The sequence below is a fragment of the Chelonia mydas genome, chromosome 5 (assembly GCF_015237465.2).
Source record: "Chelonia mydas isolate rCheMyd1 chromosome 5, rCheMyd1.pri.v2, whole genome shotgun sequence".
Taxonomy (NCBI): Eukaryota; Metazoa; Chordata; order Testudines; family Cheloniidae; genus Chelonia; species Chelonia mydas.
The window spans coordinates 2,444,992-2,459,419 of record NC_051245.2 but is presented as its reverse complement, the minus strand read 5'-3'; the positions used below and the strand labels follow the sequence as shown (position 1 = coordinate 2,459,419).

At 62.9% G+C, this 14,428-nt stretch overlaps 2 protein-coding genes and 1 long non-coding RNA gene across 12 annotated transcripts in view; 1 reads left to right on the top strand and 2 right to left on the bottom strand.

Annotated features, from left to right (window-relative positions):
- Nucleotides 1–149: 149 nt before the first annotated feature.
- Nucleotides 150–8,028, bottom strand: STOML2 (stomatin like 2). 4 transcript variants are annotated; one of them, XM_037901959.2, is made up of 10 exons: nt 7,888–8,028; nt 7,183–7,335; nt 6,131–6,230; nt 5,770–5,828; nt 4,932–5,033; nt 3,852–3,986; nt 2,797–2,941; nt 2,242–2,321; nt 1,290–1,418; nt 150–499 (listed from the first exon to the last, which is right to left on the bottom strand). In XM_037901959.2, the coding sequence occupies exons 2-10, from the start codon at nt 7,264–7,266 to the stop codon at nt 368–370; spliced, it is 966 nt and encodes a 321-aa protein (XP_037757887.1). In that variant the 5' UTR covers nt 7,267–7,335; nt 7,888–8,028; the 3' UTR covers nt 150–367. The 4 variants fall into 4 exon arrangements, with proteins under 4 accessions (XP_037757887.1, XP_043403238.1, XP_037757886.1 ...); XM_043547303.1 differs by having other exon boundaries at nt 7,977–8,008; XM_037901958.2 differs by lacking the exon at nt 7,888–8,028 and adding an exon at nt 7,659–7,811.
- Nucleotides 8,029–8,761: 733 nt separating this feature from the next.
- Nucleotides 8,762–12,492, top strand: LOC119566573. Its single transcript, XR_005225775.2, has 2 exons — nt 8,762–9,659; nt 10,813–12,492. It is a non-coding gene; the product is annotated as an uncharacterized LOC119566573 (long non-coding RNA).
- FAM214B (family with sequence similarity 214 member B) overlaps nt 10,721–14,428 on the bottom strand; it is a 71,913-nt gene continuing 68,205 nt past the window's right edge. For 6 of the 7 annotated variants that reach the window (XM_037901955.2, XM_037901951.2, XM_037901952.2 and 3 more), the window contains one exon: nt 13,834–14,292. In XM_037901955.2, the coding sequence (XP_037757883.1) occupies nt 14,139–14,292 (154 nt within the window). In that variant the 3' untranslated portion in view covers nt 13,834–14,138. Of the gene's footprint in view, nt 14,293–14,428 lie in introns of all 7 variants that reach the window. The other variant, XM_043547292.1, reaches the window with a different exon arrangement.

Sequence of the window (14,428 nt, the reverse complement as noted above, 5' to 3'; positions counted from 1 at the left end):
ACAGCAGCAGCTGGTGCCAGGCACTGGTGGAGACAGAAGACCGGGCCCCGGGTCTCATCCCATCTGCCCAGTCCTATGTCACCGACCCTCCCAGGCACAGAGGAGCTGCCACCCCCTCCGGCACACAGGGCCAAGGACACGCGCTGCGGTTCTGGTGCTATCTCCTTTATTACATGATTAAATCCAAATCCAAATAAGAACCAAAAGAGAGCGGAGAGAGTCTGATCTGGGAGGGTAGCAGGGCGTGACTGCCCCAGCAGGCGCCCTGCAGGGCTCCCACCGCGGCAGGAGCAGAGATGCCACGCTCCATGACCGGTGCTGCCGCAGCAGTTTGTTCACAGTGATCCATGTCTTCCAGGCTCCTCCGCTAGCTGGAATTCACCTGATCCGCCTCAGGCAGCTCTGTGGGGGGGTGCTTGGGGACCTCGAGGGCTGGTGCGGTCGCTTCCGGGCTCTTCGCAGCTTGTGGTTTGGTCAGGGCGCTGTAGATGCCCAGGGCCTGGGGAAAGGGGAAGGAAGGGAGACCCAGCGGTTGCTGTGGACACAGCAAGACTCTGCAATGGAGGACTCTGGCACGGCAGGGTGCAGGCGGGCCAGAAGACACCTGCAGCCGGGGGCCCTTGCTCCAAGGCCTTCGACAGAACAGGGCTCAGTAGGGGCTGCCCTGCTCAGAGCTCGGCCACGGCAGGGGCCGAGGCAGGGACAGCACAGGGGGTGTCGCAGGGCAGACCAGGTGAGAACGGCCCATGTCGGGAGTCACCACCAGCCCCTGCTCACTCCCCAGGGTTTGCTGGGCTACTTCTCAACACTAGGAAAGGCAGCTCTGGAGAGCTGACACCCCCCCAACACCCAGGGCCCCAGGGCCCCCTGTGCCAAGGTGATCTGACCGCCCCCCTTGGCCTGGCCCAGGGACGGACAAGGGCGACAGTAACTCCCACCCCAAGGGGACAGCGTGGAACCCACTGGGGAGCTCGGACCTTGCCTTGCCCAGGTCTCCATGGAAGGCAGTGTCTCTGGCCTGGCCAGCCCCAGAGCAGGCAGCTGGATTCCCTTCTCCTGTGCCTGGCCACAAGCTGCCTTGGCAGGGACCAGAGCTCTGTCAGGTCCCATGGCGAATTCCCCACCCAGGAGCCTTCATGTCAGAGCGTTAGTAAATTCACAAGGACAAATTCCCAGCCCTACCCCCGGGGCAATTTCCCTCCTTCCCCCCTTCGGCTCTGTAGCCGCTGGGTTCTCTGCTGCGACCCATGGGCCCAGCAGGCTGTTAGGCAGCGCTGCCCTGTGCCGACCTGCGTGACCATGCTGGTGACGTCCCCGGTGTTGGAGGGCAGCAGGATGGTGTTGGAGTCCTTGGCCAGCTGGGAGAAGGCGCTCACGTACTGCTCCGCCACAGCCAGGGAGGCAGCTGCGTTGCCGTTCTGGAGAGGGATGGAGAGGGTCACACTGTGCACACAGCACAATGGGAGCTGCTGCCCCCAGCCAGATGCTGGACCCTTGCACCCCACGGAGCAAGGGGAGGGTCAGTGGCCACGTCTGGGAAGCGGTGGGGCTCTGGATTAGGGTTAGGAAGTTCTGGGGATGAGTCTGAAAACAGGAAGCCAGCTAATCCCCAGGGGGATCCCAACGGGCTGTAACCAACTCCCCCGCTCCCTGCCGAGGCGCCCCCTCTCCCCCATGGCTGGGCAGGGGCACACAGCAGCAGCGGCAGGAGCCAGAAGGTCTCCTGGGAGGGGAGGGCTTGGGAGGTGGGATCTCCTCAGGGAGGGGAAAGGGAGCAGGAGGGTCCCCAGTGTGCTGAAGGGGAGCAGGAAGCTGCAGTCCTCTGTGGGACAGGGTCCTCTGCAGTCCTCTGTGGGGCAGTGCAGCCTCCAGGCACTGCCACCAAGCCCTGTGGTGACCCCTCGGGCAGCGGTTCTCCCCTGCAGACCCAACGCACTGTCCTCCCCATGGCCACTGGTCTGTGACCGTGGCAGCGACAGAGGCTCCGGAGTGGGGGCTCCACAGGCAGAGGCTTGGGGCGAGCTGCGTGGCTCACTCGTGGGTAACGCACTCAGCCCAATGCATGCTGGGAAAGCCTCTCGCCCGCTCGGCTGCGGGGTCAGGAGGAAAGGCTGCTGCTCTCCTTTACGTGTCCCCTGCGGAGGAGAGTCCCCCAACACCCAGCCTCGACACCAACGGAGAGCAAGGGCCTGGCACCTGGACACAGGCAGAGCCTCGGCCTCCCTAGCAACGGGCACTCACCTGCTGCGTCAAAGCATCAGCCAGGAGCCGAATAGCTTCTGCTTTGGCCTTGGCCTTGGCCAGCATAGCATTGGCCTCCCCTGGGCAGAAACGTAGGAGAGCAGGAGTCAGGGGAGGGAGCGGAGAGAAGCAGCAGGGAAAGGGAAACGGGCAAGCTCCTGCGACGCTCCAGGGATCGCTGCCACGTGGCTGAGGCTGCTCTGTACCAGGAGAGCTTCGTGCTCTGCCACGAGCCTGGAGGCTGAAGGCAGCAGGAAGCCTCCCTCCCAGCGTGCCTCCCCCCAGCTAGCCCACAGCCCTCAGACTGCAGCCCCACAGTGCTAGTCCGCACCACACCCACAGTCACACCAGGGTCTCCCGGCCCAGAGGGCAGTTAAATACCCCACGGCTCCCGCTCAGTGCGGGGCCTAGTTCTGCAGGGCTGGCAGGAGGATCGCCTACTGCTGTCACTCGAGTGAGTGGCCTGATACCCCCAGGGAGGGACCAGCTCTCTGCAGCACGGACAGCCCCGGACCCAGCCCCACCCCTGTGCCCCACCGTGCTCCAGTGCATTACCAGCAGCTTTGTTGATCTGTTCGGCCCTCTCAGCCTCGGAGGCCAGGATCTGGGCCTGCTTCCGCCCCTCTGCCACGTTGATGTCCGATTCCCTGGTCCCCTCTGACTCCAGCACTGTGGCGCGTTTCCGTCTCTCGGCCTCCACCTGGAACCGAAGCACCAGGGGGGATGCTGCAGCCACCCCACAGATCACCCCTCCTCTAGGGGACAAAGGGAGGGGCAAGAGCAGGGGGCACCCTTCATCTCCTCCAGGCAGGGGCGTGCTGCTCACAAGGGGTTAAGACATCCTGCTGGGCACCAAGCGAGCCCCAGGAAGGGCTGGGCCTGCTCCAGGCTGCGTGAGAGCACTGCCCGCGCCATGGGGCCGTCCCTGAGAAGAGCTGAAGCTCTCACCCACAGGAAGCAGCTTACACCAGCTCCAAAAGAAAGCACTGACTTCCTCCTCCTCTGGGAGCCCACCCGCCCTACGTGGCTCGCTCTGGACCTGGCTACCCAGCTCCCCTCTTACGCCCCAGCCCAGCCAGCAGGAGCTCCTGCCGAATCTCTGCATCCACACCCTGGGACTGCAAACCAGGCGCTCTCAGTGGGAGGCCCTCAGCCCTCTCTGCTGCCCCCTTAGAGCCTGAGCATCTGGAGACTCTCTCAGCCTGGCGCCAGCCCTTTGCATGAAGGGGGCGCTGGCAGGTCCTGAAGGCAGCAGCCAAAGGAGCACCGTGGTACCATGTGGCCAGGCCGCTCTGGATGCAAAGTGACCACGCTCAGTGTCCTCAGCCGCAGACACCTGCACTTCTCCCCTTCTTGCCCAAAATCCCTGGGGACGGGGCGCCCTGCTCGGTCTGCTGGAGAGTGGGGGGGATGGGACTTCTGAGCTGCGGGTCCCTGCCCTGTGCTCACCCCAGGTACTGGCCTACCCAGGCAGCGTTCACGGCCCGTGCAGCCAACCCAGCTCTGGAGGAGGGGAGCCCACGGGGACTGGGATTAAAACCAGAGATTGGCACCCACCCAGCCCTCCCTGCACGTGGAGAGTGCAGGGGGTGGCCAGGCTATCGGCTGACCTGCATCTGCATGGATTCCTTCACCCGGGGAGGCACATGGATGTCCTTGATCTCGTAGCGCAGGCACCGGATGCCCCAGTAGTCCGAGGCCTGGTTGATGGCATCCACGATGCAGGCATTGAGGGACTCCCGCTCCTGGAGAAGGCACAAGAACCCAGGAGTGCAGTGAGACGGGCTCAGCTCAGAACAAGGGGGCAGAGAAACAGCAAGGCCCTGCCCCTTCGGAGGGGAGGGGCCAAATCCAGCCCTGGAGGACCCACTTGCCAGAACCATGGCCCTGTGGCCATAGAGCAGAACCGACTGCCCCCACCCTTGTCATCAGCGCAAGGACTGCGGTAGTGCAGGCACCCAGGCCACAACAGCAACCCTGACAACAGGAGCAGCAGCCAGACAAACTCAGCCCGGCTCACACGGGACAGCCATTCACAGGGACATGTCTCCCCTCAGCCCACATCTCCAGCTCTGTGAGGCAGGACACAGCCAGCCACAGCACTGCCACCAACAGGAGCTGCTCTCAACACGCAGGAGGCCAAGCCAGCCGGGTCCTGACACAGAGCATCCGTCACCCAGGGGTTCGCACCGCAGTGAGAGTGGCGCGAGCTACCGACCTCCTTGGTGTGAGATCCATGGGGGGCCACTCCCGACCCTGCATCCGGCACTCATGGCAGCAAGAGTCACTCCAGTTAAACAGGGACACGTGAGGCTGGGACCCTTCCTGGGGTTTGGTGCCTCGCAGGGAGAGGCCCAGGAAGTGCCCTGAGCTGAGGGAGTTTGGCTATTTGAAGAGGTAACGTCTGGCTGGGTGGACCCCGTCACTTCCAGTGCCCCTGGCACCCAGAGGTGCTGCTGCTGTCAGCTCCTTCTTGACTCCTCAAGCGCTGGATTCCCTGCCCCCACACCCCTCAGCTGGCGAAATACCTCTGAGAACAAACACTGCCCCCAGACCCAACAGTCACAGCACCGCAGCCCTGCAGGCCAGCAGGGGGCGCTCACAGCAGTGCACTGAAGACACCATCCAAGGGTAGACCCTGTAAGGCTCAGGAGCCGAGCAGCACAATCCAGCCCCAGCCCATAACTTACCCGGAACACTTTGTCCAGGGAGATTTTGCCCAGCTCGGACCTCATGGTGGTCTGGGCCAGCTGGGTCACCGCGTACTCGGGGTCCTCCACCCCATAACTGGCCTGGAAAGGGGGAGCAGAGACCATGATCAGACTCAGCACCCAAGAATCCTGCCAGCCCAGCAGCCACTTAGGCTGCTGCCAGCCCCCTCCCTCATTGGTCAGTGGGGTGGAGCTCTCCCCAGAGTGGCCAGTTCAGACAGTCGCTCCCCTGGGGCAGGGCCTTTCTGCTGGACCTAGTGCAACAACAGAGACACTCACCTTCGAGGCCAGACAGAGTCCAGCCCCCAGAGCCAGTGTCTGCACCAGGATCCTTCAGAGACAGGGCCCAGACTGGAGTATCAGCATCAAGTCCCTGACAGTGAGAGTGGCTGGTGTTTCCGGGGGGGGCTGGGACACGGAGATCTGAACCACCCCCACTGCTCTGGGGCATGAAGTCTCATCCAGGGAGCTCCTGGAGGCCAGGCCAAGATCCCACGGAATGAGAGGATGACGAGGGGGGAGAGCAGCATGTTCAGCTTCTTCCCTCTACACCAAGGCAGCTGGGGGCTGCAGGGCCAAGCTCCTCCATGCTCAGGAGCAGAGGCCAGGCTGGGACAATGAGGAGGTGACCTCCCAGCCTCTCCCTCCAGGACTGCTCCACGCCTTGGTCCTTCCAGTGATTACAGATATCCCCCCACCCCCAGTTTTTCTGCACGAGCAGCTGCCAGCTGTGTAGAGCAGGGAGCATTAGCAGATGCCTACACAGTGGGAGGTGGCCGCCTCGCATCTCCACGGCCCCGCTGAGCCCCGCTGGTACCTTATAGGGGTCCATGATCCGCAGATACAGGACACCATCTATCTGCAGGGTGACATTATCTGCGAGGGAAAAGGAGAACATTCCTGTCAACAGGGCAGCATCTTCCTGGATCCTGCAGGAAGGAAGTGGCATTTGCAGCCTGCCCCAGTAAAGAGAGATGGATCAGGCAGGGGCTCACAGGGATAAGCCACTTCCCATTTCCAAAGCGCTACAAATTAGGCCAAGTCCAGGTCCCCAGGGCAGATCTGCATGTACTCGCCAAGGAGCCCACAAGGCTCCCACTCCCAGCTGCTGCCCCGCCCCCTGGGGTGCAGACAGGGGGCTGGGAAGGGGGAAGCAGGGCAGACGAGCTCCTCCTCACCCAGCGTGACGGCCGACTGCTCCGGGACATTGATGACGATTTCCTTGAGGCTCTGTACGTAGCGGATCCGATCCAGCAGTGGAATGAGGAAATTCAAACCCTGGGAGGAGAGCAGGGAAAGCTGCAGGGAAAGCCCAGCATCCTGGCCCCAGAGCAGAGGGCACTAAGTTGGGGAGCACAGCAGGATGCTGGGTCAGCTCCCACCAACTGGACAGCAAGGCTGGAGACTACTGCGTGGGCAACCTGAGCGCACACTGGTGCAGTGGCAGCCCCAGGGGGGTGCAATGGACTCGCTCTACACACTCAGGGCCTTCAGCTTCCCAGCTGCTTCCACCTCCCACCTTAGATGCCTGTGTTCCCTATCCTCCCAACAGCATCATTCTTTGTGCCTGCAGCGCCACCAGCTGGTGACTGGTGAGATTACCACAGAAAGAGAGCTTGGAATGGCACAGGGACTACAAACAGTCGAGCACGCTCTGCAAGGGAAATCTCTCTCTGGCCAAGAACGCACCCCACATGGAGCTCCCACACTCCCACTATCCAGCCAGGGCAGGAGGACCAGGAGACCCCACAAGGGCAGGGTCAGCAAGGAAAAACATAGACCAAGTACATTCAGTTTGAAGCTTTCATCACCTCTCACCCTCAGGAACGTGTGTGTGTGTGTGGGGGGGGGGGTTCACTTTGTACCTTTGGTGGAGCTGCTATGATCTTTCTGCTCTAACCCTCCCCCACCCCATCTCAGAGACCTACTTGCACTCCCCACCCGGGCCCATCATATCAGGTGGGTGGGAGCACTGGGGAGCAGTGGCAGGAATTTCCTCCCTCTCCCCGGGAAGAGGAACCCGCTGTGTCTGCAGCCACTGCTGGCTGAGGACGCCAGGTAGGGGAGTCAGCCCAGCTCCCACATGCCAGCAAGAGGAGGCGCACACAGCGCAGGAGTGGTGCAAGGGAACGTGAGCTGGCAGCACGCTCCCTTTTGCTCTGGCTCTTCCCTCTGATACTGCACACGGGGGCCCCGCGCTCAGACTTCAGCGGGCGAGGAGGCTCCTTACGGGCTCCAGGATGCGGTGAAATCTGCCCATTCGCTCCACCACCCAGGCCTCCTGCTGGGGCACGAAGAGCACCATAGTGTTCATGGGCAGACTGGAGGAGCATCGCTGTGGGGCTGGGGCCAGCCATGCCCTGGGCCCCGGCCGCCGGGAGCTCTGGGGAGAGAAGGGGAAGAGTCAAGCCAGGCCATGACTGGGCAATAAGTGCCCCCCCCCCGCCAGCCCCCACACCCCAGCCCCGTCCCCCCCCCACAACGGGGACGCAGCCCAGGGGAGCCCCAGCGGGCAGCGCGAGCCCCTCGGGGGTGGGGTGGGGGGGTCGATGCTAGCCCACGTGACTCTCCCTACGCTCCCTCCACTTCCTGTCCCAAACGCCGGGGCCAGGGGGCGCTGGGGGGGGGAGGGACGGGCTCCTGGCGCGTCCCGGGGCAGCCGGTCCCGCCCCTCCCCAGGCCTCGGCCTCGGCCTCGGCCTCGCACCTCCAACAGGAGCCGCCCGGCCCCGCGCGCCGCCCGCCCCAGCATCGCGCCCAGCCGGAAGCGGGAGTGTGCGGCCGGTCCGACCCCTGCCGCTCCGCCGGGAACACTTCCGGCCGCGGGGTTCCCCTGCCGAAACCATCCCCCCCGGAAACACTCCCTCCCGCCCGAGACCAGGGAGGCGCAGGGCCAGAGCGTCCCCCACGGCCCGCCCCGCCCGGAGCGCTGTCACCAGCGAGTTGTCGGGACAGAGCGTCCCTCCAGCCAGGTGAGACACCCTCAGTCTTCCGGTTCCGGTCGGCCGCGATGGCTGCTCCTCACCCAGCGTTCCGGCTCCTCCGGCGTCCCCCGGAGCCTGCGTGGGCAGGGGCCGGACTGCGCCCGGGGCAGCCGAGGAGAGGGGGCGGGGCCGGGACGCCTGGGTCCGATTCCTGACTGGCTGCGGGGCGGGGCCAGGCCTCAGCTGCCCCGCCCCCCCCGCGGGGCTTTCACCACAGGCCGGCGCGGGGCCCCGGATGCCCGAGCCTGGAGGTCCCCGGCCCCGCCCCTCTGGCGAGAGCAGGGATGGGGGCGAGCTACGGCCCGTGGGCCGGACCCGGCCGTTTGAATCCGGCCCTCGAGCTCCCGCTGGGCCGCGGGGCTGGGGCTGGGGCTGGGGCTGGCCCCCTGCAGCCGGGGAGCAGGGTTCGGGGCTGCTCCACGCAGCTCCCCGAGGCCGCAGCGTGGCCCCTCTCCGGCTCCTACGCGTAGGGGCGGCCAGGGGGCTCCCCGCAGCGCGCCACCCCCGCAGCTCCCATGGGCCGGCAGCTTCAGCCAACGGGAGATGCAGGGGCAGCGCCTGTGGGCGGGGCAGCGGGCAGAGCCGCCTGGCCAAGGCTCCGCCTAGGAGCCGGATCGGGGGACACGGCCACTGCTTCCAGGAGCTGTGTGAGATAAACGCTGCCTGGAGCCTGCAGCCCTGAGCCTCTTCCCGTGCCCCAACCCCCTGCCCCAGCCCTGATCCCCATCTCGCCCTCTCGGTTCCAGCCTGGAGCACCCTCCTACACTCCAAACCCCTCATCCTCAGCCCCACCCCAGAGCCCGCACCCCCAGCCAGAGCCCTCACTCTCCCCTTGCACCCTACTCCCCCGCCTGGAGCCCCTTCCCAAACTTTGCACTTCTCATTTCTGGCCCCACCCCGGAGCCCACAACCAGAGCCCTCACCCCCTGCCACACCCCAACCCCAATTTTGTGAGCATTCATGGCTCGCTATACAATTTCTATTCCCAGATGTGGCCCTCGGGCCAGAAAGTTTGCTCGCCCCTGGGCTAGAGCCTGTTCCCAGGGCTGCCACCATTCCCGTGACTCCCTCCTTGGGCTGCTCTGCTCCCCACCGTGCAGCCACTGAGCACAGGTACCATGGGATGCCTCTGGTCTCAGCCTTGCCCCCTGTGCCTCCCTACTGCCCCTTACCCTGCGCTTTGGGGCAAGGACCATCTCTCTCTGTTCTGGCCAGTGGCCAGCACACTTTGGGGTGATGAAGAATGAAGGGTAGAGTGGAGACTGCCTGGAGCAGGGACTTGGCCCCTCTGTGCAGCTTTACACAACCTCCACCCTCACTCACTAATAATCCCACTTCCATCTGCAGGGAGATGGAGCCCAGAATTCCCCTCTCCTGCCCGCAGGGTGGCAGAGAACTCCAGGCACAGCACTGAAATGGATACACCCCTCCCTCGACACCAGCTTTTTCTGCATGTTGAAGAACACAGGGAGAAGGGGCACATGAGCTGTACAAAGCATGTTCGATGTGAGAGCAGCTCTCAAGCAGGCTTTATCAGATAGGTCTTGGCACCAAATGTCACTTTAGGGCCGCGCTCCCTCTATCTCCTTGCGCTGTAGGGGCCAGTCTCCGCTCCTGTGACAGCCTCTAGCAGGAGGAACTGCACTGATGATATGCTGAGCAGGTCTAGTGCCAGTCGGAGGATCTGGGGGCACAGTGCTACGGTGCCATTATCCCAGCTTAAGGTATGTCCCAACCTCCCTCACTGTAGGGCAGCCTCTGAAAAGGCCATTCCTGTGTAGGCTGCTCATAGGTTTGGCCTGATCCCGGTCCTGCTGGGGCAGGTGGTGACTCTCCTGCGTCCATCCTGCAAAGACTTCACACTTCCCAGCAATCGGGCACAGCTTGGGCTGTTTCAGACCCTTTAGTGGCTGCTTCACCTTGGAAGGTGAAGATAGAAAGTGCTGAGCCAGACACTGGTGTCCTGTTGCCACGGCCCAGCTCAGGTCTGGCGTTCACTAATGGTGGCATTGGGCGGTCAGGAGAGAACATGTCACAAGGGCAAACAGGAGACACCAGCGTTCAGGGAAGTGGGGGCTTTAAGATCAGATCGTGGGTACTCTGAACGGCCCCCTAGTCAGGGCGTTAAACCCAGCATCATGGCTGAATCCCACCTCGCCCCATTGCGCTTGCCTCCCCGCCTCCCCCTACAGCTTCACTGGGGTTTGGGATTCTTGTTCACTTTCCGCCTGACCTATTGTGAACTGTGGTTGGTGCTGTTGAACCAGCTGCAGGGTTCCGTCCCCGAGGTGGCTACCCAGCACTGGCACTGCTATGGCTGTAGAGCACACTCGAAGCCTACACATGATGAAAGGAGCTAGAGAAACAGTCCTTTTGACGGTGTCCACTATAGAAGGTTTCAGTAGCCCTGGGCACAGGTAGCTACCTCCTGGCTTGAGCAGGAGCCTGAAACCACAAAGGACAAGATCTAACGCAGCTCACGTTCATCAACTGAGCTCTGGCCCCAGCCACAGCAGCCTCTCTGCTCGCCTAGCCATGATACCTATCAGGCTCCCACTTTCCATAGTACCTGAGCATTTCATGATCTTCAATGCGTTTGTGCTCACAACCCCCCTGTGAGGCAGGAAATGCTGTTAGGCTGAAGGACTAAAGGACATGTCCAGGATCACACCAGGCATCTGTGGCAGAGCAGGGGCTGGATTCCAGGTCGTCCAAGTCCCAGACTAGTGACCTACCACTGGCTATCCGGCCTCTCCTCTTAGCACAATGAAGACAACCCCATGCATTCCGTTTCCAAACAGACATTTATTAAATTACAAAGGAGAAGTACCAGGTACTATATTTCTTCTTCTTTTCTTTTTTTTTTTCTTCTTCAAGTTTTTGTAAGTGTTTGTTCCCCCAACTTGTTTCTGGAGCAGGATGCAAGATCTTGTGAACAACAGTGCCGAGGGACCAGCAGCTACAGGGCCCGCGGGGAAGGGGACGACGGAGCCTCCCCATGAAATGGACGAAGCAGCAGCTCTAACCTGAGGTAGCTCGGCCGGAGTCACTCCCTCCCTCTGGGGCCCGACAGCCTCGTTTGAAACGGGGAGATCGCTCCGGACCCCCAGTGCCCCGGCTGCGACACAGGCTCTGCACAAAGACCTGCTGCTAAAAGTTACACTTAGAATAGTGTCCCTCTACATCAGCTGTGGGAAGAGCCGCTCAGCTGGAGATGGTGCATGGCCTGCTGGGAACTGTAGTCCTCACGCCTGCCACCCTGGTGCGCAATAGGGAAGGAGGAGCTGTGCTCTGCAGGATTTTCCCCTTGGCCCCGGGCCTGGCATGCAACTAAGCCCATGCTTCCTCCTGCTGGGGGGAAGTGTGTGCAGGAGGTCTTTCCACTCCATCCTTAGGGGTCCTCGTTTAACTCCCCACCACCCTGGGTCTCAGGCCATATTTGTCCCCCCACGATCTCAGGCACCTCAGGCCAGACTCTTGCAAGCCCAACTCCTGGTCTAGAGAGAGTGCCAAGGCCGCCCCATTTCTCTGGCCACCTCCCCTCCCACGCCTGATTCCCTCACATCTGGGGCCAGGACAGGCTCCATAACATTCTCTGCAGGGTTCTTCCAGGCTGGGGAGATATTGCTCCAAGCAACCCTAAATCCCATTCCTGTGACTGCCCCAAACATCAAGCCCTGTGCTTGGCCCTCCCCCCATTTGCATTCTTTTCTCCCCAAGTTTGCTAGGTCACAGGGCTAGAGCCATTGCCCCCTGCCTGTTTCCTGCCATCCAATCCCACAGTGCAGTGAAAACGCTGAGCAGCCACTTCCCGTCACCGGCCCTGAGCCCCAAGCAAGGCCGTCACAGCAAGGTGCAGCAAGGCAAGCCGCGGCTCCGTCAAAGCCAGGGGAGCTCAGGTGACTCACAGCTGAGGGACCTGCCAGAATTCCCCCGGGGAGGGCTCGGCCTCTGGGTCTGGAGGGCTCAGCCGGTTGCGGTGACTCAGGCAGAGCTCACTCAACTCTCCACAGGCACAGGCAGGAGAGAGGAGCTCAGGGTGAGCCCAGGCAGGGACTGACAGAGGGGAAGGACCATCTCCCATGGCGGGAGATGGGGTATTTACAGCCACGTGGGGCCTTGGGAGGCCAGCACTGTCTCTGCTGTCAGCCAGGGAGTATGGGGTTAGCCCAGCCCCTAGGATCCCCCTCCTGTAACCCCTCATACCAGACATGCTGCCAGGGAGTGACCACATGCACCCTCTGGCTTCCCCTTCTCACTTGCAAGGCCCCACTTGGCCTCGCTCAGCCCACGCCCAGTGCCTGGGGGCCAGGCTGAGCCCAGGAGCTGTCTGCTGCAGCTGCAGCTTTTGGCTTTCCTGCATCCTCAGAAACAGCCACACCTACCACCAGCTCCAGCTGGGCAGGGGGATCTATGCACCAGCATTACCCCAGAACCCCGCCCCTCCCCCTGCCCCAACGCAGCCTGCTTAGTGAGGGCCCCGGGCTCCAGACCACCGGAGAAACGCTGGGTGCCCCTGCTCTGGGAGGTAGGGGAGAGGAAAGAGCCCCCTCCCCCTTCTCACAGCGGCTTGGGCTTCCTTTGAGAAGTCTCCTGCAGCAATACCCATGACAACAGACACAGCTCAGCCCAGCTCACATGGATGTTGAATAGCAGGGGTGGCCCCAGTACAGACCCCTTCCCCCCCCCCCACAGCACCCCTGGCCACCTGCTCAGCCCACCGCTGCAGCCAGCAACTACTTCCCTGCTATCCAGGGACACCCCAAGGGGCTGGACTTGCCCACAGGGGTAGGGGAGCAGCAACAGAGGCTCCCCCAACTGACTGAACAAGGGCCCAGTCCCTGGGGAGACAGGGCCCAGCAGGCCACACACGAGGCCTTTCCTCCGGGCCATGCACGGGGGCTCTTGCCAGCCCTCCAGTTCCCTCAGGTGGAGCTGGGGCTTCTGCAGAGAGCACTAGGACTAGTGAGGGCAAGAGAAGAGCCCCTCCCTCCGACAGCTCTGCCAACACCCCTCAGTCTCAGCCCACAGGCCCTGCACGGCCAGCCCTGCCAGTGCCCCTCACTCCCAATCTGCAGCCCTGGGCTCTCCCTCCCACCCTGCCAGTGCCCCTCAATCCCAACCTGCAGCCCTGGGCTCTCCCTCCCACCCTGCCAGTGCCCCTCAATCCCAATCTGCAGCCCTGGGCTCTCCCTCCCACCCTGCCAGTGCCCCTCAATCCCAACCTGCAGCCCTGGGCTCTCCCTCCCACCCTGCCAGTGCCCCTCAATCCCAACCTGCAGCCCTGGGCTCTCCCTCCCACCCTGCCAGTGCCCCTCAATCCCAACCTGCAGCCCTGGGCTCTCCCTCCCACCCTGCCAGTGCCCCTCAATCCCAACCTGCAGCCCTGGGCTCTCCCTCCCACCCTGCCAGTGCCCCTCAATCCCAACCTGCAGCCCTGGGCTCTCCCTCCCACCCTGCCAGTGCCCCTCAATCCCAACCTGCAGCCCTGGGCTCTCCATCCCACCCTGCCAGTGCCCCTCAATCCCAATCCACAGCCCCAGTCCCACCAACCAGTTTTGTTAATACCCCTCAATCCTGACTCAGTCTCCCCTGCTCTTCCAGTGCTGAGCGTCTCTTGTCGTGCTGGGCTGTGCAGTTGGTCGTGCAACATGCACAGGGCATCAAGAGCAGAGCCCATCGGACTCACTGCACTTGTGATCAAGGCTGGGTTACGAGCCACACCGTGAACCCTCCATCCTGGCTCCTCACCAACAATAAATACTAATAAATACAGCACCTCCCCCTCCGAGAGCTGCCATCTGCTCCATCCTTCCCCACAGCCTGGGAGCCAGCTCAGCTCCGCCTGATCCGAGCCCCCCAGACCGAGGGCCCTCCTGCCCCCGAGCCTCCCTTGAAGGGCATGGCTTGGAGCTGTGGCAACCAGAGGCCTAGGAGCGTCTCTGACCCACTGGGGGCACAGGAGCCAGCACGCCAGCTCCCGGACACACCATGCAGCCACCTCCATGATCCCGTCACCATGCTCACTCTCTGGTAAAGGTGCGAAGCCGCTGTCAAGGGGTGTGTGTGTGCGTGCCTCACCAACTCGCAGCTTGGTGGGGGCCAATACCTCTGGGGGAGGAGATGGCTCCGCTCTCTTGCCCTTTACTTGTCTACGAAGTGCTGGGGTGAGGGTGGAGAGGGGGGCATGGGACTCCCCGCGCTCAGGCCCGGGGTGAGTAGCAGGGGTTCCTTGGCATCTCCGTGAAGGATTTCAGTTCGTAGGGGATCCCCGAGTCGACCTCGATCGACTTGCGGGAGAAGAGCAGCCGGATGTCGTTGTGAAGGTAGATCTTCCCCGATTTGGAGCTGTGAAACCTGAGGGCAAACGAGACCCCCTGAGGCAGAGGCTAGGGGCTGCAGCAGGGAGGAGCAGTCGCTCCTTTGGGGCCATGGCAGGAAGGAGGAGCCAGCAGCAGGACCAGAGCTGTGGGGTTCCCAGGAGGCTCTGGCT